We start from the raw sequence: 23495 nt of genomic DNA, 5'->3' as shown, positions 1-23495 counted from the left end.
CCATGCCAGCTCGCTCTCCGTCATCCTGCGGCCCCGCTCTGACTCAGTTGGCCCTGGATCGTTGTGCTGCGTCTCAGTGTGCTCTGGCTCCAGCAGATCAGTGGTGGGAGGCAGCAGCTCTTCTCCCGCCCATTGCCCTCTGCGTTATCTCGGGGTGATTCAGGGGTGGGGAGCCTGTGGAGAACGTACTCCTGGTGGCGTGAAGCATGGCGGTGGCCACTGCCCTAGAACGCAGCAGAGGGTCTGCCTGCCCAAGCTGGGTGAGGACAGGGACCTTCACAGGGATGTCCTGGAATTCTGAGCTGTGGTCTGCTACTGCCTCTGGGAGCTCACCAAGCTGGTGCTTGAGGGATGGTGGCAGTTGTCCTGAGGTGGCCTCCATCTGTAGGGCCACATGGAGCTTGCAGCGGGGAGTGTCTTCCGGCATGGCTGCGAACACCACCCTCCCTGAGATCACCTTCCAGACAGGGCACCGGGAAAGCATGGGCTGCAGGGGCGTGGTGGTGGCATTCTGAAGCTGCCTGCTCTTGTGGGACCCCCATCCAACTCTGAGCCGCTGGCGCTGCAGGTGAGCTTGGTTTCATCGTGCGTCTGTCTTTGCTACAGCCCCTGGGGACGTGGAGCAAACCTGGAGGGTTGTGTGCAGTGGGAGGTATGGGGGCCAGGTGGTCCAGCCAGGGTCTGCCCACCAGAGTGCTGGTTGACGAGAGAGCAGTGGCCAGCACTACTGAAAGCAGGAGAAGGTAAAGCACCTCTTCCAGGGAGAAGAGGCCCAGTCTGGGGCACCTCTGGGCAGGGCGTGGGGCAGATTGACCCGTCACTAGCCCCTGACACTGAGGGGCCCTGGACTATCAGGATGAGGGGGCTCAGGTTCTGTGTATGTGAAGGGCTAGGCTGGATGGCTCCAAGTCACCCAGGACAGGACTTTTGCTGAAATCAAAGGGATATATATATATATATATATATATATATATTTTTTTTTTTTTTTTTTTTTTTTTTTTGAGACAGGGTCTCATTCTGTCACTAAGGCTGGAATGCAGGGGCGCCATCTCACTGCAACCTCTGCCTCCCAGGCTCAAGTGATCCTCCCAGCTTAGCCTCCCAAGTAGCTGGGACTACAGGTGTGCGTCACCACGCCTGGCTAATTTTTGTATTTCTTTTTTTTGTAGAGACAGGGTCTCACCATGTTGCCCAAGCTGGTCTCCAATTCCTGGGCTCAGGCGATCTGCTTAACTCGGCCTTCCAAAGTGTTGGGATTCCAGGCGTGAGCCACTGCACACAGCCCAATACATTTGCTTTTTTTTTTTTTTTTTTTTTGAGACGGAGTCTTGCTGTCTTCCCTAGGCTGGAGTGTGCAATGGCACGGTCTCGACTCACTGCAACCTCCACCTCCTGAGTTCAAGAGATTCTCCCACCTCAGCCTCCCCGGTAGCTGGGATTACAGGCTCATGCCACCACGTCCGGCTAATTTTTATGTTTTTAGTAGAGATGGGGTTTCACCATGTTGGCCAAGCTCGTCTGGAACTCCTGACCTCAGGTAATCCTCTGGCCTCAGGTAATTCTCCTGCCTCAGCCTCCCGAAGTGCTGGGATTACTGGTGTGAGCCACTGCGCCTGGCTTCCAATACGTTTTTAATGAGGTGAAGGAAATAGGCCTGTAGTCAGGTTAGGGAGTCTTCTGGGCTGTGCGGTGCTGTGGCCCACAGGGTTGTGTGTGGCCCATGTAAGGGCCTGTCAGGAACAGCATGACGTCTGCAGTGAGCCAGGCTCTGCTCAGGCCAGGGGTCATCAGTTCTATTTCAGGGGTAAACTTGGATCCCAAGGGAAGGCCGGCAGAGGACCAGGCGTCAGGGGGCCAAGCACTGGGCCACACGCTTACAGGGTGACCAGCAGCAGAGGGACCCCAGAGACACACCTGGGTAGGCACACCCCTTCTAGTCTGATCCCTCCATAGAGGGCACTTTGTGGGGATCCCCTGAGCCCCCAGCAGGGAGAACTCCCATGGCAGCTGTGCCCACTGATGCTGGCTCTCCTTTCAATATGGGAGCCGCCTCTGTGGCCAGAGGCTGGGGCTGCATGGGTGGGGCAGAGGGTGGAGAACAGAAAAACCCTCCCTCCTGTTCCAGCACCCCCGAAAGATGCATGTGTGCTCGATTTACGTTCTTCCTGGGGACCCCTTCTGGGGACCCCAGGCTCTGAGAGCCCCAGGCAGGTGCACTGGTGGGGGCGGGGGCTGAGTCCTGGCCTCACGGCTGTGGGGTGGTGAGAATGAAGTAAGGCGGTGCGGGGAGGCTGCTTGGATAGGGCTGGCCTCCCAGGAAGTCCTCCATGCCTGTCCCACCTCCTGCCTGCCCCGGCGGGTGCCTCTGGAGGTTTGCTGGCGTGGCTTGTTTCTGGGCCCTTTGAAAATGCAAATAGCAGATGCCCCATGTGCAGGAGGCCCGGAGCTGCTCCAGCCTGGGCTTCCTGCCCGCACCCAGTCCTCCTGGCCTGCTGGGAGCTCCCCAGAGGCGGACATAGTGCTGGGGGCAGGGCCTGCCCAGTGGGGCACCAGGACTTGAGGAGCCCTCAAGGCCTGGGAGGGGGTCCCAGTGGGTGGAGGGTGGGGTCAGTCCCTTCAGACTTTCGAGGCTCCACACACATATCACCACTTTCACGGTCTGGGTCTTGGTGTGCTCAGTAGCCCTGTGACCTCGGGCCAGTGCCACCACCCATGTCTCCGCCCTGTGTCTCCAGCCTCCTTGCCTTGTCTCATTGGCAAGGCCTCTTGGGAGGAGCCAGGCTGCCCCTGGGGTGGCCGTGGTTTTCTTGTTGAGAACCCTCTGGGCTGGGCAGGGGCTGTGGCCGGGCCGGGCTTGCCCCTCCCAGGGTCTGTTTCCCTGTCCCAGGCCAGCTGTTTGCAGCTGAGAGCCCTGTGGGCCGGGCAGGCCATCTGCATGTGTGGCTGTGAGTGTGTGCGGGAAACCTGCCGCTATGAAGCCTGATCCCCTCTCTGGGTATACGGGCCAGAAACCCAGTCATGGAGGGTGCTGCTGGGCAGAGATCGCGGTTCCCAGCCAACGAGGCTGGAGGATGGTGGCAGGGAGGGGGCAGCTCCTGGCCTAGCTCCTGGGCAGGGGCAGGCCCTGGTGGGCACCGTGAGCTGCCCCTCAGTGGGAAATCAGATGTTCTGTCTCATGGGGCAGAAGGACGCTGTGAGATTCAGCCCCACAGCCCTGTTAGCGGGGCAGTGCCGGCCAGCTGGGATCTGGGATGTCTCGAGGTGGACGCTCTCAAAACATGGAAAGGCCTAGAACCTTGTGGGAAATGGAAACGGCTCAGCCTGGGCTCTGTCTGAGGATTGGAGGACGCAAAGCTCGGCTCCAGCCAGAAGCTTACAAGGCTGGGTGATCTAGGGTTGTCTGGGTGGGTCCGGCTGAAACCAGCACCCTGCGGCAGATCCCTGACCCGCACCCCAGTGCTTCCCAGCCGGTTCCCAATGCGTGGGCCCGGGAGGACGAAGCAGCCCCAGGGCTGTGTGGGGGCGCAGGGAGGGCAGCTGGCCACCGGCCCACCACCTCCAGGCCTTCCTGGTAGCCTCCAGCTGCCCCTCCCACCGCATGCAGGGCTGGAGTGGCCCCGGGAGGGTCCAGCAGGGGAGCCTGCCCCCAACCTGCCCTCTGCCGAGAGACGTCAGTCCCCTGCTGAAGAGCTCTCAGCCTCTTCTTTGTTCTGTTGAGGGGGTACCCTACCTGCCTCTTCCTCATGGTGGCCCCTAGGCAGCATTTTCATGATGCTGGCCGTGCATCCAGGGCTGGGGCTGCCCTGCAGAGCTCTGGGCACCCCCACTGCTCCTGCTTTCTGCCAAGGCCCCTCCTTGGGCCCCGAAGAAGCCCACCAAGTTCCATTGTGCCTTCGTGTGGGAAGGAGGTGGGTGGGGCGAGCAGTGCTGTTCCAGTCCTGCCAGGCCTGGGGGGCGGCCCTAGGCAGGCTATGGGAGTGGTTTGCATCTTTTGGGATGGCATGGGGCTGGCGGTCTGGCTGCAGCTCGCCTGTGGCACTGTCGGGCTCAGAGGTGCTGGGCCGTGGCTTCCCACAGGGCAGGGCACCTCTGGACTGCGGGGGTGTCCTGCGTCTTCTGCAGTGCAGCCTCTGGGCCCATGATGAGTCCTGTGCATGGGCTGGAGTGGTGGCCTTGGCTGCCCTGGGGTCTGGTCAGGCTATTGTCCCCAGGTGGCCTGCCCGTGGGGCCTGCAGCTGTGAAAGGTGAGGTGGGCCACTTACCCCGTGCTGCTGTGTGGGCCGCTGTGGTCCACATGCACACACACAGCACGGCACGCTCGCCTGTCCTTCCCACGGGTGCCAGTGTGAGCACATGTGCACACTGGTCAGATCCTGCCCGCCGCGTGGGGCTTGCCTCCGTGCAGCCTGAGCCTCTGTTCCTGCAGCTGTGATGTGGGGTGCTCAGGCCTGGGGTAACGAGGAATGCGAGGCTTAGTCATTTTTAACCTTTGCGCTTTCAAGACACATGAGCTCATCTTACGGAAAGATGAGCTCCCAACCCCAGGTGCCTCCCACTGCACTATGGTCTGGGGCCCTGAAGGCCAGGGCTGGCACTGGCCCTGGTGGTTCTCCCCCACCCTTCCCCGTGTTGGCCCTGAAGGCTGGAGCCCCAGGCATTGGCCAGGAGTCTAGTGAGGTGGATGGAGCTGGTAGGGGGCCTGTCTGCAGCCTGCCTCCCCAGCTCCTACCCTAACTTGAATGCTGGGCCATTGCCTGCCTGGCCCTGTGCCCCACTGCCCCCGGTCAGCCATCAGCACACTCGCTTCTACCCCTCCCCTCCCTTCCTTCAGAGAGGCCGGCATAGTGCTCGCTGCACCCTGGCCTGGCCTTAACCCCCATAGGGTCCCTCGCTCACCGTGCACTGGGGAGGCATCACTGGGAGGCAGGCATTGCTGCTGGGGCTGCACCCCGTGCTTGGGGATGGAGGATCCAGAGGAGAGGGGATGGGTCTCCCTCAAAGGCAATGGGCTTGCCTGCCGGGCTGGTGCCACCCCAGTCAAGGCCAGGGGAGCCTCTGTCCCTTGCCCCTGTAGCCCCTGTTGGGTGGGCTGAGGGCAGGGATTCCCTTGCTGCCTTCTCAGGGTCCCCAGTTGCACGTTTGTATGTGCCAGAGGGAGCACAAGCGGTTGAGCCAGTGTCCTTGAGACTGCGATTGTGGCTCCCACGCACCATCTCCAGCCTTGATGGGCCTGGCCCTGGTGCTGTGGCTGCCAAGACCAGCCCTGGAGGAGGCCCTCAGGGCACACCTGGTGCCTGGCACCCACGACCTCCCCTCTGCGGCCTGCCCACTGTCCCGCAGTCACAGGAAAGGCCAGGAGTGACCCAGAGGAGAGCGGCATGTGTCCGGGGAGTCCTGGCAGCCTCTGCGGTTTCTGAGCGGGACGCATGGTTTCTCTCAGGGGCTGCTGCTTTCTGTGGAGGGTGTTGCCAGGACTCTCTCCAAAGAGTCTTTCTTGGGCTGTGCTCAGAGGAAGCAGAAGAGGATTCCTGAGAGAAGGCCGTGCCACATGGCGGAGCTGGGTCTCCGTGCCGCCCGGCAGCCAGTTGGCCCCAGATCTGTTCCACTGACCTTGGGATCCAGCCAGGCCCAGCCATGTGAAGGTCAGGGGTGGGCTGGGAGGGAAGGGCCTCGGGCTCCCTGGATTAGGCTGAGGCCGTTTTCGGCCTGGACTGCCCAGTGGAATCACTTGGGTTCCCCCCAGACAGGAGCCTGACTCTGCGCTAGGCCATCCTGGCCCTGGAGCTGCCTGCTGGCCCACAGCACCAGCCCCTCCTGCAGCACCAGGGCCATGGCGCTCATGCAGAAGGGCTGGGGGCCATGTGGACCAGGAGACCTGAGGCTGTGCTGAGTGGCTGTCTCCACTCCGGTACCCTGAGATGTGGTGGCCAGGGCCTTGGGGCTTGGCCGTGCCTCACTCAGAGCCTGGAGCTGCTGTCCTGGCCCCAAGCAGGTCTGTCCTCTGGGGGCTGCTCTTCCTCCCTCGAGTATCTGGGTGCTCCCAGTAACTGTGTGTGCAGGTGGGGCAGGGAGCACAGGTGGTCCTGGAGATTCAGGGAGGGAGCTCAGGTGCGGGGCAGGCAGGAGCAGGGGGTCAAAGCAGAGACAAGGTGAAGAGGCGTTCTCAATCCGGCAGAGCTCCCAGCCCTGAGAAGGGCCCGTCCCAGGTGCCTCTTATGGCCAGACTGGGAGCAGGTGAGCCGCAGGCCTGGGGTTCTGGACACACAGGCTGGCTGGGGCTGCAGGCCAGTGGGGAGAGCTTGGGGGACATTGTTCACAGAGCACGTGCCCTGGGTCCCAGTGCCCTTCTTTGTGAAGTGGGGACCGAGGTTGGGTGCACGCTTGGCCGCACACACCTGGCCGGGCCCAAGCCCAGCTGTCTTTCGCTGCAGCCTGCATGCCCCGAGCCTACCCCACCTGCTCGGAGCGCGGCCTGGGGTACAGGCCCAGCTTGGTCCGGTTTCCTCCTGCTCCTCTGCACCCCTGCCCAAGGCCTGTGTTCACCCTTTTTGGGAACCCCCTTAGCTGCCTGCTGCACTGTCTCCAACCATGGAGGGCAGGGAGGCCCCTCCCTTCCCCTGCACCTGAGGCTGGGTGGAGCCGTGGGGACGAGGGGACGAAGCCCCACCCTCCGTAATCTATAGCGACTGTCACGGAGCAAACTACTCCCATTTCGTACAGACGGGTCAGGTGTCGGTGTGCGATCGATGGCTCGTGCACAGTAATTACAGGAACTAGCAGCTTGTGTTGCTTGAGTGACTTTAAGAAGAGTAGGGTCTCAATCTTCCCTTTAATAGGGCTCTGACAGTCCGCGGCGGCGGCTTCGGTGGTGCGTCTCCGGCTGACAGTGTTGTCATTAAACACCAGGTAGTGTGGAACAACAGAGAGCACGGATCCCACATGGGGGGACAGGGCGGCTGACAGCGGTCATTTGTCATCACTGAGCTGCCCAAACTCCTCAGGCTGCACTGCGGACGGCTGCTTAGGGTGACTTATGGCCCTGTCGGGCTGCCGTTGTGATTTGATAATCCGTAAATGTTTGTCAAAGATGAATCCCCAGATCCCACGGGGCTGCGGCCCAGGGACTCGAGGCCAGGACGTGAAAGCTGAGGGGCCATCTTCTCATGTGGCTGGCCACGTGCTGCACCCACCTGGGGAGGTGCTGGGGCCCAGCCTCCCAGGCAGTCCTGGCAGGGCTCCCAGGAGGGGCCGGATGCACCTGCTCCTCCTGTCTCGGGGCTGGGGTCCTCTGCAGTCTCTGTTGTGGGGTGAGCATGTGCATGAGAGTGAGTGTGTGTGTGTGTGTGTGTGTGTGTGTGTGACTGCAAAGTTTCCTTTCGCGCTGACGAGGCTTTGAGGCAAGTTTTTCTGCCAACGTGGGATTCTGGCAGGGAGGGCCTAATGGCGGCAGCGAGCAGGTCTCTGCGCTCCACCCTGCTGAGCAGCCTCAGGGCACGGGGCCAGAGGGTTCGAGGGTGCCCAGGAGGGCCCCAGCGGCCCCGTGGCCCTGCTCCTGGCCACCACCACGCACAGGGGCTCCTTCCCTCCGTCTGCAGCGTTTGAGGTCCTGGGAGCCATCACACACAAGAAAAGTGGAGTGATTTATTACTCATAAAAATTCATACTTTGTGGTTCCAGTCATCCCACATCTGAGGCTTGTTAGAGCGCGGTCCTGGCAGCTCCCGCCGCGCCAGTGTGAGGGCGGGGCACTCACCAGCCGCCCCCTGCCTCGGCTGCCATTGCGGCTCACTTAGAGAAATGGACAGGCCTGAAGCACACGCAACCGCGCAAGGGGAGGGCCAGCAGGGGCGGAGGGCCCAGCCATGTCACCAGCACACTCCTTGCACCTGCAGGGCCTGGGCTGGAACCGGCAGGGCTGGCTAGATGCCAGGATGCTGAGTGTGGGTAACCCCTGGGGCTGGCTCCAAACGGGCAGTGAGCCTGTGCCAGCACAGCCAGGGGTCTGCCCACATAGATGGTGGTCCGGGTGCACAGGTGGAGGCGGCCAGTGTTTCCAGCCATCTTGAGTGACACAGGTGGAGTGCCTGTGCAAGGGCCGGTGTTTCCAGCCGTCTTGAGTGACACAGGTGGAGCACCTGTGCAGGTGGATGTGGCCGGTGTTTCCAGCGTCTTGAGTGACACAGGTGGGGCACCTGTGCAGGTGGACGCAGCCCGTGTTTCCAGCTGTCTTGAGTGACACAGGTGGAGTGCCTGTGCAGGTGGATGTGGCCGGTGTTTCCAGCTGTCTTGAGTGACACAGGTGGAGTGCCTGTGCAGGTGGATGTGGCCGGCGTTTCCAGCTGTCTTGAGTGACACAGGTGGAGCGCCTGTGCAAGGGCCCGTGTTGCCAGCCGTCTTGAGTGACACAGGTGGAGTGCCTGTGCAGGCTGAGGCAGCCGGTGTTTCCAGTCTCCATCCCTTCCAAAGGCACCCGCGAAGGCTCCTTGGCCCAGCTCCTGCCTGGCCCAGCTGTGCCATCTGTGGGCATCGTGGGCTGGTGTCTTCCTCTAGGCCTTGGCCACATTCCCACCTGTGGGCCGAGGGGCCGAGGTGCCCTCAGCTGATGTGGCTGGCATTGTGGGTTCTGTGTGGTGGCCAGGAGGGGCAGAGGTGCCTCCCTTCTCGTGATGGGGATGTTCTGCCTGAGCTGGCCAGAATCAGGCAGGAGCCCTACCTGGATCTTTCCCTCCAAACGGTAGAGGGGCCTGGGAGGCCTGTTCGTGGGGAGAGCCTGAGCCTCCCGTGATGCCCACTTTGATTCCACTTTTCCACACAACTGCAGGGTCCCCCCAGCCTGCCAGTGCCGTCTGCAGGAAGCTGCTGTCACGCATGACCGGCCTGGTTTGTGTGCTCATCAGTACTAATCACCGCAGCCCCTCGCTGCGCCCCAGGGGCCCTGCCGATGACCCGCCTGGCTGGCGTGATGGAGGGCCGAGGCATTGCAGGCGGGGGAGTGTGTGTGCACCACAGGCTGGCTCCATCCTGCCCTGCTCGGTGTCTAGATGGGAAAAGCAGCTGGGAACTGCCCATGTGTGGTCGGGGAAGAGAAAAGCAGAGGGTGGGCTTCTGGATCGGGGAGCGGGGCGGGAGCCCCATGGCAGGCCTGGGCCCCAGGGACTGACCCTCATGTTTCTCGGAACTCAGCAGGAAGGACTGGTGAGTCCAGACAGTGGGTGCAAGGCATGGCAGGCTCCCTGAGCTCCCAGGGTTCACGGGAGGGGAGTGTGTCTGCAGGATGGTGGGGGCACTGGCCAGGCACAGGCCTCGTCCTGCGGGAGCAGACACCCAGGACCACAGCAGATGCGGCGGCCAGGCCTAGCTGCACATGGGCCAGACAGGGAGGGGACTGAGGAGGGCAGAGAGAAGAAACAGACAAAGAACCAAGGAGGCTTTCCTGTCCTGCCTCAGAGAGTGGCCTTGGAGCATGGCCATGCAGCCCCTCACTTCACCAGGTGTCAGTAGAAACGAGGCTGTTGGTCCTGCAGATGGGTGCCCGCAGGTGCACGTCCAGGCGGTGAGCCCAGCTCCTGGGCTGGGCTGCATTTGAGCTGCACGGCCTGGCTCTGCATGAAACTCGAGGGCCTGAGGGGGAGCGAGAGCCACAGGATTGGGAATGACCGTGCACGTGTGCTCACGCCTGTGTGCATGCCCACTGCCCACCGTGTGCCTGTCAGTCTCTGTGTGTGCTCCTGAGTGCACTTGCGTGTCCCGGCAGGATCATGTTTGCTGTGTGGTTAACGCTGAGTGAACGCTGGGAGGCAGGCCCTGGGTGGGCCAGTGGCTCCAGGCCAGCTCCACTGTGGATGCTGCAGACACTGGGGAGACAAGGGCCCGAGCCAGGATGGGGCCTGCAGTGGCAGCCCGGGTGGGAGTGGTTGGGACACACTGCCTGAGGCTCCTGGGAGAGAGGGCAGTCTCCTGTGGACCTCACGGTGGCACTTGAGGGCCAGAGACCTCCTGTTTGGCCTCACTGCCCCCTGCACGTGGTGGACCTCGGGGAAGCCGCTCCTGATGGCCCCTGGGGTCTGCCCACCCCTTCTTGGAGGCCAGAGCCCATGTCACCCCCAGTGTAGCCTTGGCCTCGCCACCTTCAGGACCTAGCGCGTGGAAGTGCCAGGGGTGAGCACCAGGCTACCACAGTGGCGACTCTGTGCAGCCCCACGGGACAACTCAGACTGGGCCAACTTCAGAAAGGGGCTGGTGGAGGGACCCTTGCTGTGCAGGCCCTGGCGAGTTACGCTGGTCAGGGGCCAAGCTGGATTTCAGCTGCTCCAGAGCCCTTCACCTTGGCTGGGCCACCGTGTCCACCCCCACCAGCCTCAGCAAAGGCTGTGAGGAGCTGCCAGGCCCAGGTGCCTTCCAGGAGGTACCTCAGACTAGGCCTGGCTGTGCAGGGAAGGGCATCTGTGCTCACAATGGGCAGAGCCTCCTGCCTCAGGAACAGTGAGAGCTGTTGCCTGAGCTGCCTTCAACGAGAGACATTCTGTGGACGCTGCCTCTGACTGGCTGCAGTAGCAGGCGCTGTGCCCCAACCAGGGGGTCTGCGCACCGCTCAGACATACCTCACGGTCTGAAATGCAAGAGGCCAGGGCTCTCGGGAATGTGGGCCACATGCTTTGTTGGAGTTTTCATAGCTGTTTCTCCAAGAGCGTGATCAGCCGCTGTCAGGGACGCTGCCTGACGGGACTCCGTGAGCCTGAGAGTCTCCAGCGTGGGGCCTGGTGTTGGGAGTGCAGCAGCCTTGGTGGGGGCAGGATCACCTGCCAGCTGCAGCAGAGGAGATGGGCCTCTGGGCTCACTTGCCCTGTCGGCTGGTCTGGAACTTGCCTGCCCCGTTCCCTGGGGCTCCCCCTGCTCCCCTGCCTTTGCCCCTCAGCAGTCTCCTAGCCAAGCTGGGAGGGTGGGGGTGTGAGGGGCCTTTCAGCTGCACCTGCAGGGTCCAGCTGCAGGGAAGGTGGGGCCTGCGCTCGGCAGGTGCTTCCTGAGGGCGGCGTGGTACCAGAGGCTGTGGAGCCAGCTGAGCCCGTGGGTGTGAGCACGGTGCCAGCCATGCGGCAGCACAGGGTAGGCCTGGCCCTGACTCCCAGTGCCCCCAGCTCTCCTCCCCGGCCCCCCGCCCTGACTTCCCCACAGTGCCTGGGCACCCCCTGCCCAGGCTGTCCCAGCCTCTTGCCGCCCCCACTCCTCTAGCGCTGGGCCTATGCCCTGCTCTCTCCTCTCTCGGGAACCCCAGGCTCTGCTCCTTCCAGGCAGGCTTGGCTCTCCTGGAGGGGCACTTCCCGGGGTCCTGCCCGCCGCGTGTACCTCCCCGCGCCACTGAGCACACTCTCAGTTGTAATCACAGCTCTAATTAGGCGATTAATCGTGGGAACTCTGCTCTGTGGGAGACGTTGCCTCATCCCTGGCGCCCTCTTGCGGCTGTGGGGCTGAAGGCGCAACCCCCTGAGCTCTGGGTTGGTCAGGCAGTGCCGGAGGAAGAGGCCCGGCCAGTGAGTGGGGCGTGGGGCGGCGAGTGTGACTGGAGCTGTGTCCAGGGGCCGGGTGAACTCAGGTTTCTGGGGACGGCACAGGGCCTCCTGCCCTCTCTTTAGGCCGTGTCCTGCTTACCTGTGGGGGCACTCACGGCCCTACTGGAAGGTGCCATCCCCAGTCTGTGCTGCTGCCCGGCCCCTCCTGCCTCGTGCTCAGGGCACCGGGGCCAGAGACCTGGGCTGGCACAGAGTTGGCACTGCCTCAGAAACTGCAAGAGGACTGGAAAGACACAGAACCGGGTCACAGACACCAGGAAAAGTAGGTTTGCAGGCGTGCAAGCTGCCATTAGTCAGAGAAGGGCATAGGCGGTGTGGAGATGGTGAGGTGCCAGGGCAGCTGTTGATAAAAAGCAGATCAGGCAATGTACAAAGAAGGTGGTATCGTCAGGAATTAGGGATGGGGGTCCTGACTGGCTGGAATGCCCTCAGCCCACAGCCATCCGTCATCCTGGGCAGCGCTGCAGTGGCCCCAGGGGCTGCACCTGGACTGGCCCCTTCCCTGCTCGCTCTCCTTCCCTGCTCTTCCCTGCTCGCTCTCCTCGCATGCAGGGTCTGGGCTGCCCCAAGCCTGTTCTGTGGGTCTGGCCCATCCTGGCTGCTCGCTGCTGCCACTTCTCCCGGGAATGTGGTGTGGTGCGAGGTGTCTGTCGGGCAAGTCAACATCATCCCTTCGTGGGCCCTACGCCGCCCTGTCTGCTGCTGTGGGGGTGACTGTGGCCGATTCCAGCAAATTCCGTGCCAGTCTTTGGCCTCCTGCTCAGCTGTCCCCGCTCCCCAGCTGGGATGAAGCCTGCGGAGGCTTGGGGAAGGGACTTCTAGAACCAGGGTACTTTCTCGGGCTGGCAGCCCAGCAGTGACAGTTTTGCTGTCTTTGCGCTAGGCCGGTCTGCACCAGGGCCCGCTCTTGTGCCTGCTATTTCTGGAGGCCCTGGTGCTCCCATCTCTGTAGCCCACTGTGCATGAGGCCCAGCGGCTGGTGGATGCTGGCCTGGGGCACGGTCAGAGGCCTTCTGGGTCTCCACCTCAGTTGATGGGCGAGGCCCTCCCTGATGGAGCTGGTCCTGCTCCCATCAGCAGGCTGGGAGCTGGACAGATAGCTGGACAGCTCCCCGGGACACTCACCTTGGCCCTGGTGGGCTGGACAGTGGAGTGGTGGAGCAGCCTTCTCTCCTGCTTGGCAGTCTCAGACAGTTCTTTGCACAGAGTAGTAATGCTAGTTTCATCTTCTTATTCATTAACCAATTGTGAAATTAGCAACTCATTTTCTTCCTAGTTATTTCCCTTTGAAGTTCCATAAAAATCTGAACTCTCCCTCAACTCCTGCTCCGCATAAAACAGAGCAAGGCTGCGACCCTCATCTGATCAGATCAGCCATCTGTGTTGGAATTGTCCGAGGAGAGTGAGCCGGGTGGGCAGGGCTAGCCTCTGCAGGAGCAGCTCGTGCTGGGGGTGGGACCAGACTCCTGGACCCCTGATGGCCGGGCCCAGCCTCAGCGGCCACCCTCCTGATGGTGCGTCATTGGGCATGTGGTGCTTGGTACACAGCAGGGCTCTTGAGGTGCCCGAGGGCTGCCCCACCTGGTCCCCGGCCCGAGGGCATGGTGCCGTGTGCAAAAGCTCAAACCCTGCTGATGGATGGACTCATATCCCATTCACATATGATGCCAGCAGTTTTTTTGTAGTTTGTCTTCCATTGCGGTAGTAAAGTTTTTAATTAGGAAAGCTAATGAGATCGATTAGTCATTAGAAGTGACCTCTTGATGGCGGGCGGAGAGGGCTGCGTGTGTGCGGCTGATAACGCGGGCCGGGGCATTGCCGGCAATAAAGGCACAAGGGGCTTGATGTGCGCGGAGTGTGCCACGGGAATGCATCACGTGGAGAAAAAAAATTACAGCCCTGGGAGTCTGTAATGAAGGGAATTAAACCAACATCCTATCTAAATAACACGATTATCTACACAAACCCCAGCCAGCCAGGAGGGATGGGCGCCTGGGCCTGTGTCCTCAGGGAGGAGGGCAGAGGCCTGTTTCTGCCTGGGTCCTTCTTGGCCACAGAGCAGCGTCCTGCAGCCTCCCAAGCCTTGCCACCTGCCCACGCCATCGCTGCACACCCTGGGGAACAGGGCCGGGGAGGGACCCTTCCTTCCTGCAGCCTGACTTTCTGGGTCCGTGTGCCATGCATGGTCTTAGGAGCCCTTGCTCCTGCCAGCCGCTGGGGGCCCAGCTCAGAATTCATCTGCTACTACGCATCTGTCCGGCTGTGCCCTGCTCATCCTGGGTTGTCATGAGCTTGTCCGAGCTGCCCATCTGGGAATGACAGGCTGCCCGTGGTCTGTAGGGCCAGGTCGTGGGGGACACGACCCTGCTGTGGGGGTGGGTTGCAGGCTGGAGCCCAGCTTGGGCCCACACTGGCTGCCACCTTCTCACTGTGAGCCCCTCGAAGTGCCCCCACTCTGGTAGGGACTGTGGGAGAGGGGTCTGTCTAGGTGACATGTGCAGAATATACCTGCCCAGCCTGAGTGGGCTGTGACATGCGGCTGGGGCTGCGTTATTACCGTGTGGTTTTCAGGAGTGACACTTGGGCACTAAGAAGTAACACGCGGTAAGGCAAAGAAGCCTGACCTGACCGCTGCCGGCGCCGCGCAGGAGTGTGATCATGGTGCCGCCGCCCGCCAGGCCCTGCCTGTCCCAAGGTGCCCCTCCTGGGCAGAAGTGTTCTAGAATGCAGAGTCCAGTCCTGTGTGCAGTGGGGGCTGGGACTTCCTAGAGGACTTGGCATGTGCTGGACCTGGGAGGGAGGGCGAGCTCTGGCCCCCAAGGTTAGAAGTGATTTTAGCCAAAGGGAGGCTGTGCATTTGGCGACAGGAATGGAGCTGGGCCAGGTCTGGGGGCTCCTGTCCTTAGAATTTGTGGAAAGAGGTTGATGAGGAGAGGAACATGAACCCCTGGGGCCCAAGTGTGGCCCAGTGTCCCTCCTGCCTTGCTTGGCCCCCCCTGGCCTCTGAGCAGGACTGCGCCCTAGCTTTGTCATGCGGTGGCTCCAAGGGGCCAGCATAGCCCCAGGCTCTACGTCCCAGAGCAGCATTGGGTGGCCTGGGAGGCTTGTGGGAAGCCACGGTGGGAAGCAGGCTGCAGGCTGGCAAGTGGGTCATCTGGGCACTCTGGGGTTGGGGGTGGGCCAGTGGCAGCCCTGAGCCCCGGCCCCGTGGCTAGCGGTGCTCTAGTGGGTGCCCTGACTGCCCAGGTGCCAAGGCTGGCCCACAGCTTGGCCCAGGTCGGGCAGGAGCAGCTGGGCAGCCCATGTTCTCCTCAGGCAGAAGCAGGGAGCCTGCAGCAGGGCTGGAAGGTGGTGAGGTCACCTCGAGGTTATTGATAACTTAAGGACTTCTTATGTTCTCCAGTGCTATGCTGAAACAAGCTATTATTGATTTTTTTTTTTTTGCTGGTTTCTCCTTGCTTGTAAGACCTTGAAAATTCAATTGGCAGACTCTCTGATGTGGACTCTGGGGGGCTCTGGGGAAGGCTTTGATACCGTGTTGGGGCCAAGTGTTCCTGACTTGCTGCCGTTCAGGCTGACAGGTGCCTGAGTAGAGGCTGCAGCTTGGATGGTGCTGGGGGAATGCCTGAGGGAGGGGCTCTTTGCTGACATCTGGACGGGGCAGTGTGGGTAGGAGAGTGAGCGAGTCTGTGGAGAGATGGGCCAGAAGCGCGGCCTCAAGGAGGGGCCCTGGCTGCTCAAGGTCCGTTACGTGTAGGGATCTGGAAGAGACTTTGGGAAATGGCAACAGTTACTGGTCCTGTCCAAGGAGCAGGGTGCCTTGAGGGCTGTTTGGCTGTGGGGGCCAAGAGGGTGTGTCCTGGGGCTTGGGGGCAGTCAGGGGTCCCGGGCACAGGGGAAGCTGGGCACTGACTGGAAGGAAATGAGGTCTCCTGGACTGGGCTGGGCGAGGTCCTCCTGTGGGCGACCCTGAAGGGGGTGGAGGGGGGCGGGGGCCTCTTGCAGCAGCCCCTGAGCCCGGGGCTGCTAGGGGAGCTGTTGGGAGGGTGGGTCTGCGCCCACTGCTGGGTTAGCTCTAATGACCTCGGCGGCCAGAGCTGTGCATGATGACCTGGGCAGTCAGAGCTTGAGCTGGGCAGTCAGAACTGTACATGATGACCTGGGCAGTCAGAGCTGTACATGATGACCTGGGCGGTCAGAGCTGTACATGATGCAAGTTGGACAATTAGACGCAACCCTCGAACCTATGGGTAAATTGCCAGCTATCAAGTGGAAGGGAACTTGGGGAAAAGATTCCTGTTAATTGCATGAAACATTCAGCAAGAAAAAAGCGGTTGTGTCTATCACCCTGCAAAATGTCATGAAAACAGTGATAAAGTACGTAAGTCTGTCTGGGCACGGCGGTGCGGAGGTGCCCCTTGAGGAGGTGAGTGCTCCAGCGCCCCTCCCGTGTGCAGGGCACAGGCCAGGAGCCTCCCAGCCCCGCCCCTCTGGCCTGGGTGGAGGTGGCCCATCTGCCTTTCTCACTGCTCTGCTGGAAGTCAGTCAGCCACCTCGAGTCCCCCTGTTGCGGATACTGTCTAGGGGACTCCAAGGCATCCCCGGCTGCCAGACCGCTGGCTTCTCCTGGTTTTCCTGTGGTATGGGCATTCCCTTGTTTCTCCAGATGGCTAGAGGGTGTGCAGGGCTGGTGCCCACCTCTCTTAGAGGCTGCACTGGCTAGCTCCTGAAGCGTCGGCTGCCAGGCGCCCTGGGGACGTGTGTGCCACATGGGTTGAGGGTTTTATCCACGGGGTGATGGAGGGTCTTCAAGCTCCGGCGGAGGCGGTGGGCCGAGCTGGCACTGTGGGCGGCCTCTCTGACTCTGCCCTTGCCGGCCTTCCCTGACCCATGTCTGTGCCCTGGGTTTTCTCTACAGCGTCCAGCCTGCATGCCGTGCGGACTCCATCCACCAGCAAAGTGATCAAGACCCGCTACCGCATTGTCAAGAAGACGCCGGCCTCGCCTCTCAGCGCCCCGCCCTTCCCCCTGTCTCTGCCCTCCTGGCGGGCCCGGCGGCTCTCGCTATCCAGGTAGGAAGGCTTCCTCCAGGCTCCTGCAGGCCCGGGAACTGGGCTGTCTGGCCCTGCCCTGAGGGCTGCAGGGGAGAATCCAAGGGCCAGGGGGAGCTGAGCGCATCCCAGAACTGCTTGCTGCTGGGCTCGTTGGCTGGGGACCAGCATGATTTTTCTGTGTCTTTAGCAATTTCTGCACCAAATAGGAGGCCATCTTGTGTTTACCACATACACACGAAGACGGACAGGCACACACGCACACACATGCTCTGCTATTCTCAGCAAGCCTATTAGCTGGTGAGGGCTCTGTGCCATGAAAGCTTCTGCTGCCCAGACGGTCAGGGCCCATGCCATGTGCTGTCTGAGCATCTCTCGGGGAGAAGCTTCTGGTGGGAGAGGCTGGGCCTTCAGTGGCCTGTCTGGAAGCTGTCAATGTATGATTGTCAAGGCGGTGATGTGAGCTCCTCCTTGCCCTGCTGCTGGCTGCCTGCCCGTGGTCTGGCCCCCATTCGCACTCTGACCTCGATGCAGGCTGGGAGGGCGGCTCTGTCGGCAGGGAACGGCTTTTGCCTTCCTGGGGCCCCTACCCCGGGAGGCTTTGCCACCTGCTCAGTCAAGGTTGCTCAGCCTCTGGGCCTCAGGAGGCCTGGCTCTAGGGGGTTGGCCCCTTCCTTTGCTGTGGCGGTGGTGCCCCATCTCCGGGTTGGGAGAGGGTGATAGCCCTGGCAGGCAGATGGGAAGCAGGCAGTGGCAGACCCCTCCCTCTGTCTTCTGACCCTCCCCGCGAGAGCCTGTTCCTGGGGTAGTGGCATGGGCCAGAGATGGTGGGCAGGGCCTCAGGGCGAGCAGCCACAGTCCAGGGCACGGCCACCCACTGGACCGTAGCTGCCTGGCGGTTCCCTGCTGCTAGCCAGAGGTTTCCAGGCCTGAGGCTAACCCCAGGGGATCCACCCACCGGTATGGACAGCCCTACCCAGCTCTGGGGCCCTGTGGCAGGTCAGCCAGCTGGCGAGCCCACCAGGTGGTGTCCTGCTGCCTCCCGTATCACCAGGCCACACTCAGCTTGGCCCTGCTGCTGACTTTTCTGGAGGCAATAGCTGGAGTATATTTTAAATTAATTTTACTGCACTTTTTGTAATATTTTTGTTTTAAATAGATTTATAAGCATCTCGGGGGCTATTTCTACAAATTTATGAAGATAATTTTTATTCTCTCGATAAGGTTAAATTTACACCTGCTATTTCCATATTAATTCACATTGCTAAGTGGATCTAATTTTCTTCCGTTCTTCTTTCTGGTGAGCATGGCCTTTCCTAATGCAATTTCCCCCACACTAAATCACTGTGATCGGGAGTCATGATCGAGCTAAATTAACTTAAATTAATTTACTTAATAAGAGCCCCGGATCATCGGGAATGAGGTTCAGATTTATGGATTCTCCGCTCCTGCTCCCCGTCCTGTGGTCATCGTCAGCCCGACATCGAGGGTCCACCTCTCCCAGGGGTGCGGCTGGGGCCCGAGTGACGATTTTCCTCAGGGCGGACCCTGCAGGGCCTCTCCTTCTGGATTCTGAAGGCCAAGAAGGCCTCCGGTTTGGGTCCGGCTGGTCTGGGTCCTGTAGCTGGGCCTGCCCAGGAGGGCCCTGATGGTGTTGTTGCACAGAAACAGGTGCCCATGCCCTGGGGCTGAGGAGGCCGGGAGGAGGAGGAGGTGGCAGCCGGCCCAGCGCCCAGGGCCTCCTGTCGGCGCCGTGTGGCTGAGAGCAGCGGGTCAGCTGAGAGGCTCCCTCCAAGTTCCCTGTCCTTCCAAAGTGAAGCCTGGCCAGCTGCCCTGCAGGGAGCGGCCGTGACTCTTGCCCTGGTGTAGGGGCTGCACCACAGGCATGGGTGGGCAGGAGGTGGAGCAGGCATCGCCTTTGATGGATCAAGGGCCCCAGCACCAGAAGCCTGAATTCAGCCCACCCCTGGAGGCCCTGGCTGTGGTTGGTGGCCATGGGCTCCAGGCCTCAGTGTCTTCTCTGTGTGTGAAGGCCAGGCTGAGCCCGCCCCAGGATGCACATGTGGCTAAGGGGGTGTGTGAGGGGCCCTCCTCGCTTTCCTGACCACCTCACCCCAGTCCTGTTCCACTCCTTGCCAGGCGTCTGGGACCCTTCGGGACATGAGCCCTGGGCTTGTGGATAGGGTGTGGGAGTGGGGTGGGGAGGGTGCTGAGCTGAGGGGCATGACTCTTAGGAAGTCCTGGGAAGAGTGGCCACCAGCAGGCTGGGCCTGCTTCGCCCAGGGTCACCTGCCACCTGCGTCCCAGCATGGCTGCCTGGCCTGCTGTTGCCTGTTTGCATGCCTGGGCTCAGGGCTGTTGAGGCAGAAAGGGCGTCTGGGCCAGCGGCTGGTCTAGCCTGGCCCATGCGCCATCTCCCATGCTGCATCAGAGCCAGGTCTGCCTGCATGTGGCTGGACCCTCAGCCCTCTCTGGGCAGGCCCAGGCCACCATGGACTAAGGGCTGCCGTGGAGAGGAAGAAGGCAGGCTGTCCTGCCAGTTGGCTGGCTGGAGCTGAGACCAGGGCCCTCCTTGGGCCCCAGCTCCCTCCCCCATGCCTGGAGGGGCTGGCGGGCAAGCCCCAGCAGTCCTGGAAGCCACGGTGGTCAGAGTTGGCAGGGGCTGGTGGACACACGGGAGGGGAGGGAGGCAGGGTGACTAGTGGCTGAGGGACAGCGCCAGTGTAGGATGCCCCCTGCCGACCCCTCACTGTGATTGGAGATCTGGTTGCCCTGAGAGGAAGTCATCTAGGCCTCTTCCCCTCAGAGCCTTAGCATCTTGCTCTGTTGTTGAAGCAGACCCGCGAGTTCCGAGCATAGAGCCGGGCCTGCTCTCTGTGAAGCCGCCAGCTCCTGGGAGATGGACGAGGCCAACAGCGCTGCTCTGGGAGGAGAGGGAGCCGCTGGCAGAGGCTCTGTGAAGGGACGGCAGTGGGGAGCACAGCAAGGCCCAGGGGGCTCTGAGTGTTGAGGGAAGGCCCTGGGGGTCTGTGTGTAAAGGCCAGGCTGACCCCGCCCCAGGATGCACAGGAAGGTCCCAGGGCTGCTGCTGGGAGTGGCCGAGCATCTTGGGTAGGGTGTAGTTGGGGGCAGTGCAGTGCAGCTTGAACCTGACAGCCTGTCCCTGCCTGCTTGTGCCATGCGAAATGAGTAGGGTCTCTAGGCTCGATTGTGGTGGGGTGTTCAGGACAGGGCCTGAGCTGGAACCCCAAAGACGGATGAGGGGGCAGGACCTCTACCACCCGTCCTGAGAGGAATGGGACTGGGCCCTGCCCAAGGTGGGGACAAGAAACAGTAACACAGGCTGCCGCAGTGAAGCTTGCACAGCTCTGCTGCTGACAACAGCCCTCACCTTGTCCTCTCTGTCCCTGTCCCTGGGACCTCCCCTCCCCTCTTTTCCCCTCCCCTCCCCTTGGCTGTGATGCTCATGGCGGGGACTGCACCACCCTGAGGAGACACGAGAGGGGGCCCCTCTCCTGGCCGTGAGCCCCCAGGACCCCTCTGCAGCTCCTCTCAGCTTTCGGTTGGAGAGCCCCAGGCCCTGAGCTATTGGCCCTAGCTCTGCCCTGGGCAGTGGGGAGAGCTCAGGGTGATTAGGCCTGTTCCCTCCTCTGGGAAGCTCTAGAAACTCCCCTTCCCTGCAGCCTGAGGGAAGGAGGGTAGGCAAGTGAGTGCCCAGCCTGAGCCTAGGCCTCTGCCCTGTCCCAGGGGGTGATTTGGCACACGCGCCCTCTCTCTCCCCTCCTAATTTAAGTAGAAACTTACTGTCGGCCTGGTGGTCATGTTGGGCCCATGTGGAAGGCTGGAGGACAGCATCGGGGCCCCTTGATGGCTGGGTTTGTAATAGGGGCTGGGGCCTCTCCTCCCTGTCAGCGGCTTTCTCTGGGCCTGAACGTGAAGGAGGCGGTGGGGAGACGGCTGGATGCTGGAGGGGATGGTGGTGGAGACAGCTGGGTGCTGGAGGAGGTGGTGGGGAGCCGGCTGAGTGCTGGAGGTGGTGGTGGAGCCGGCTGGGTGCTGGAAGAGGTGGTGGGGAGCCGGCTGGGTGCTGGAGGAGGTGGTGGGGAGCCGGCTGGGTGCTGGAGGAGGTGGTGGGGAGCCGGCTGGGTGCTGGAGGAGGTGGTGGGGAGCCGGCTGGGTGCTGGAGGAGGTGGTGGGGAGCCGGCTGGGTGCTGGAGGGGATGGTGGTGGAGACGGCTGGGTGCTGGAGGAGGTGGTGGTGGAGCCGGCTGGGTGCTGGAAGAGGTGGTGGGGAGCCGGCTGGGTGCTGGAGGAGGTGGTGGGGAGCCGGCTGGGTGCTGGAGGAGGTGGTGGGGAGCCGGCTGGGTGCTGGCTGGTGGCCTCAGGTTTGTGGCCGGCCAGCGCTCGTCGTTATCAGATGGAAGGCAGAGGCTGCTGGGCAGTAGCTCCTGGGGCTTCTGCGTGCTGCCAGCCAGGGTCTCTGAGGATGGGCACACCATTGAGGCACGCGCCAGACATCATGTGTGGAGACTGAGGTGGGGCAGAGGGTGGGAGGAGAAAAGGAGCAGTGCCTGTGTGCCACGGGCAGGATGGGACTCCTGCCTCAACGGCACCGTGGATGCCACCTGTGCTCCCATCAGAGGCCACGTTGCCCTGGCCTGCAGATGCCCGGCCATGTGGCTGCTTGGGGCGGGGCAACAGCTGATGGGGGCATGCTGGCGGTGTGCTGGCCATGTGCCACCTCTCCCCAGAAGCTGAGGCATGGGACTGGGCTGTTCTGCTGAACGTGGTGCCCGTCGCATCTGCCAAATACACAGGACGGGGCTGTTGCTCTGGCTCGGGGACCCTGGGAGCTTACTGTACTGCTGCCTTACACGTGCCTCGGCCATGCCACAGTGGTCCCTGAGAGCCGGCCCTGGCCAGCCCTCCCCCGGGCCCCAGGACTGCTGCCTTGAAGTGAAGCCTGTCCCAGAGGGCCTGGGATGCAGGGGTGTGAGGCAGAAGGTCAGCGAAGGGTTTTGGAGGGGCCACCCTGAAGGCCGAGGCTCTGCTGAGGGGATTTAATTTTTTTGTTGTTCTGAGATTTGTGGATTTGCCGGTGCCCTCACCAGCTCCAGCAAGTTCATTAATCTGAACTGAAGCTGAAATGTGACTTATATCCCTAACTGCTTGTCACTTTTTTCTTTTTCCTCATTCATTTGACATGAAAGTGCGAAATAAACAGAAGCCGCTGCGCTTAAGCAGATGAATCGGAGGCTTTTCCATCCTGACTACAAATGGTCCTGTCACAGGGCCGCCTCTTGCTGGGCTGCCTTATTTTATTTTATTTTATTTTGTGTCTGCGCGGTAAATCCTAAGTAATCTGTGCAGTTTTGACGAGGGTTACGCCAGGATTTTGAAGGGCTCTGAAATGTTTCTCCAAAGTGACGTCTCATTAAAGAGGAATTCAGCCTGGGGACGGGAGGGGTCCTCACTGCAATGCTGCGCTCCCCATGCGCGTCTCCTTAATGAGCAGGTGTGCCTGCACAGCCTCCTGGGACGCCAGCCGCCCTGCCCCGCCTCCTGCCCGCCTTCTGGTTTGGGCACTGTCTTCGTCGGCTGGGGCCGTGTCACACAGTAGCACAGACTGGGGCTTCAGCATCAGACGCTGACTTCTCACAGTCCTGGGCCAGACATTTGAGACCAGGTTGCTGGGTAGACTTGGTGTCTGGCAAGGGCCTTCTTCCAAGTTTACAGACAGCTGTCTTGCCACGCATCTTCACATGGCCCAGAGAGAGGCAGGGAGAGTGTGGTGAGTGCGTGTGCACTCTGGGGTCTCTTATGAGGATGCTCGTCCCATCACGAGGGCCCCACCTCAGGACCATTTCACCTCATCACCTCTGAAGGCCCTGCGTCCTTACACCATCCCGCTGGGGTCAGGGCTTCAGCATCGGGTTTCGAGGGACACAAACATTCAGTCTACAGCAGGGTTCTCGCCGTCTTCTGATGTGCCCCAAAGGGTGTGCCAGTCAGAGGAACTTGGGATGAATCCTAACGTAACACCAGCGCCCCGTGGCCGGGCATGATGGCTCACACCTGTAATCAGAGGACCGTGGGATGAATCTTTATGTAAAACCAGCACCCTGTGGCTAGGCATGGTGGCTCACACTCATAATCCCAGCACTTTGGGAGGCCGAGGTGGGTGGACCGCCTGAGCCCTGGAGTTCAAGATCAGCTTGGGCAACATGGTGAGACCCCATGTCTACAAAAAGTACTAAAATTAGCTGGGTGTGATGGTTTGTGCCTGTGGTTCAACTACTTGGGAGGCTGAGGAGGCAGGAGGATCACTTGAACCCAGGAGGTTGAGGCTGCAGTGAGCCATGATCATGCCACTGTACTCCAGTCTGGGCGACAGAGCAAGACCCTGTCTCAAAAACAAAAATAAAAAACCCCAGCACTCCATCATGGCCCAACTCTGGGTGCCCTGGTGTTGAATGTCTCCTCCAAAACTTATGTTGACATCTAACAGACATGGCCGGGTGCAGTGGCTCACCCCTGTAATCCCAGCACTTTGGGAGGCCGAGGTAGGCAGATCACTTGAGGTCAGGAGTACAAGACCAGCCTGGCCAACATGGTGAAACCCTGTCTCTACTTAAAAAAAAAAAAAAAAAGTCGGGCATGGTAGCAGGCACTTCTAATCCCAGTTACTTGGGAGGCTGAGGCCGGAGAACCACTTGAACCCAGAGGCAGAGGTTGCAGTGAGCGAAGATGGTGCCACTGCACTCCAGTCTGGGCAACAGAGTGAGATAGTCTCAAAAAAAAAAAAAAAAAAAATAGACAATGTGACGTGACGGTGTGGGGAAGTGGGGTCTGTGAGAGATGATTGGCTGTGAGGCTT

General features: G+C 61.3%; 1 protein-coding gene across 2 annotated transcripts in view; it reads left to right on the top strand.

Annotated features, from left to right (window-relative positions):
- ZC3H3 (zinc finger CCCH-type containing 3) overlaps positions 1–23495 on the top strand; it is a 106087-nt gene that overhangs the window by 21551 nt on the left and 61041 nt on the right. For both annotated transcript variants that reach the window (XM_054498300.2, XM_054498299.2), the window contains exon 4: positions 16486–16639. In XM_054498300.2, the coding sequence (XP_054354275.2) occupies positions 16486–16639 (154 nt within the window). The remainder of the gene's footprint in view (positions 1–16485; positions 16640–23495) is intronic.

The sequence above is a fragment of the Pongo pygmaeus genome, chromosome 7 (genome assembly GCF_028885625.2).
Source record: "Pongo pygmaeus isolate AG05252 chromosome 7, NHGRI_mPonPyg2-v2.0_pri, whole genome shotgun sequence".
Classification (NCBI taxonomy): domain Eukaryota; kingdom Metazoa; phylum Chordata; class Mammalia; order Primates; family Hominidae; genus Pongo; species Pongo pygmaeus.
Note: the sequence above shows the minus strand (reverse complement) of the source record. Positions and strands in the feature narration are given on the sequence as shown.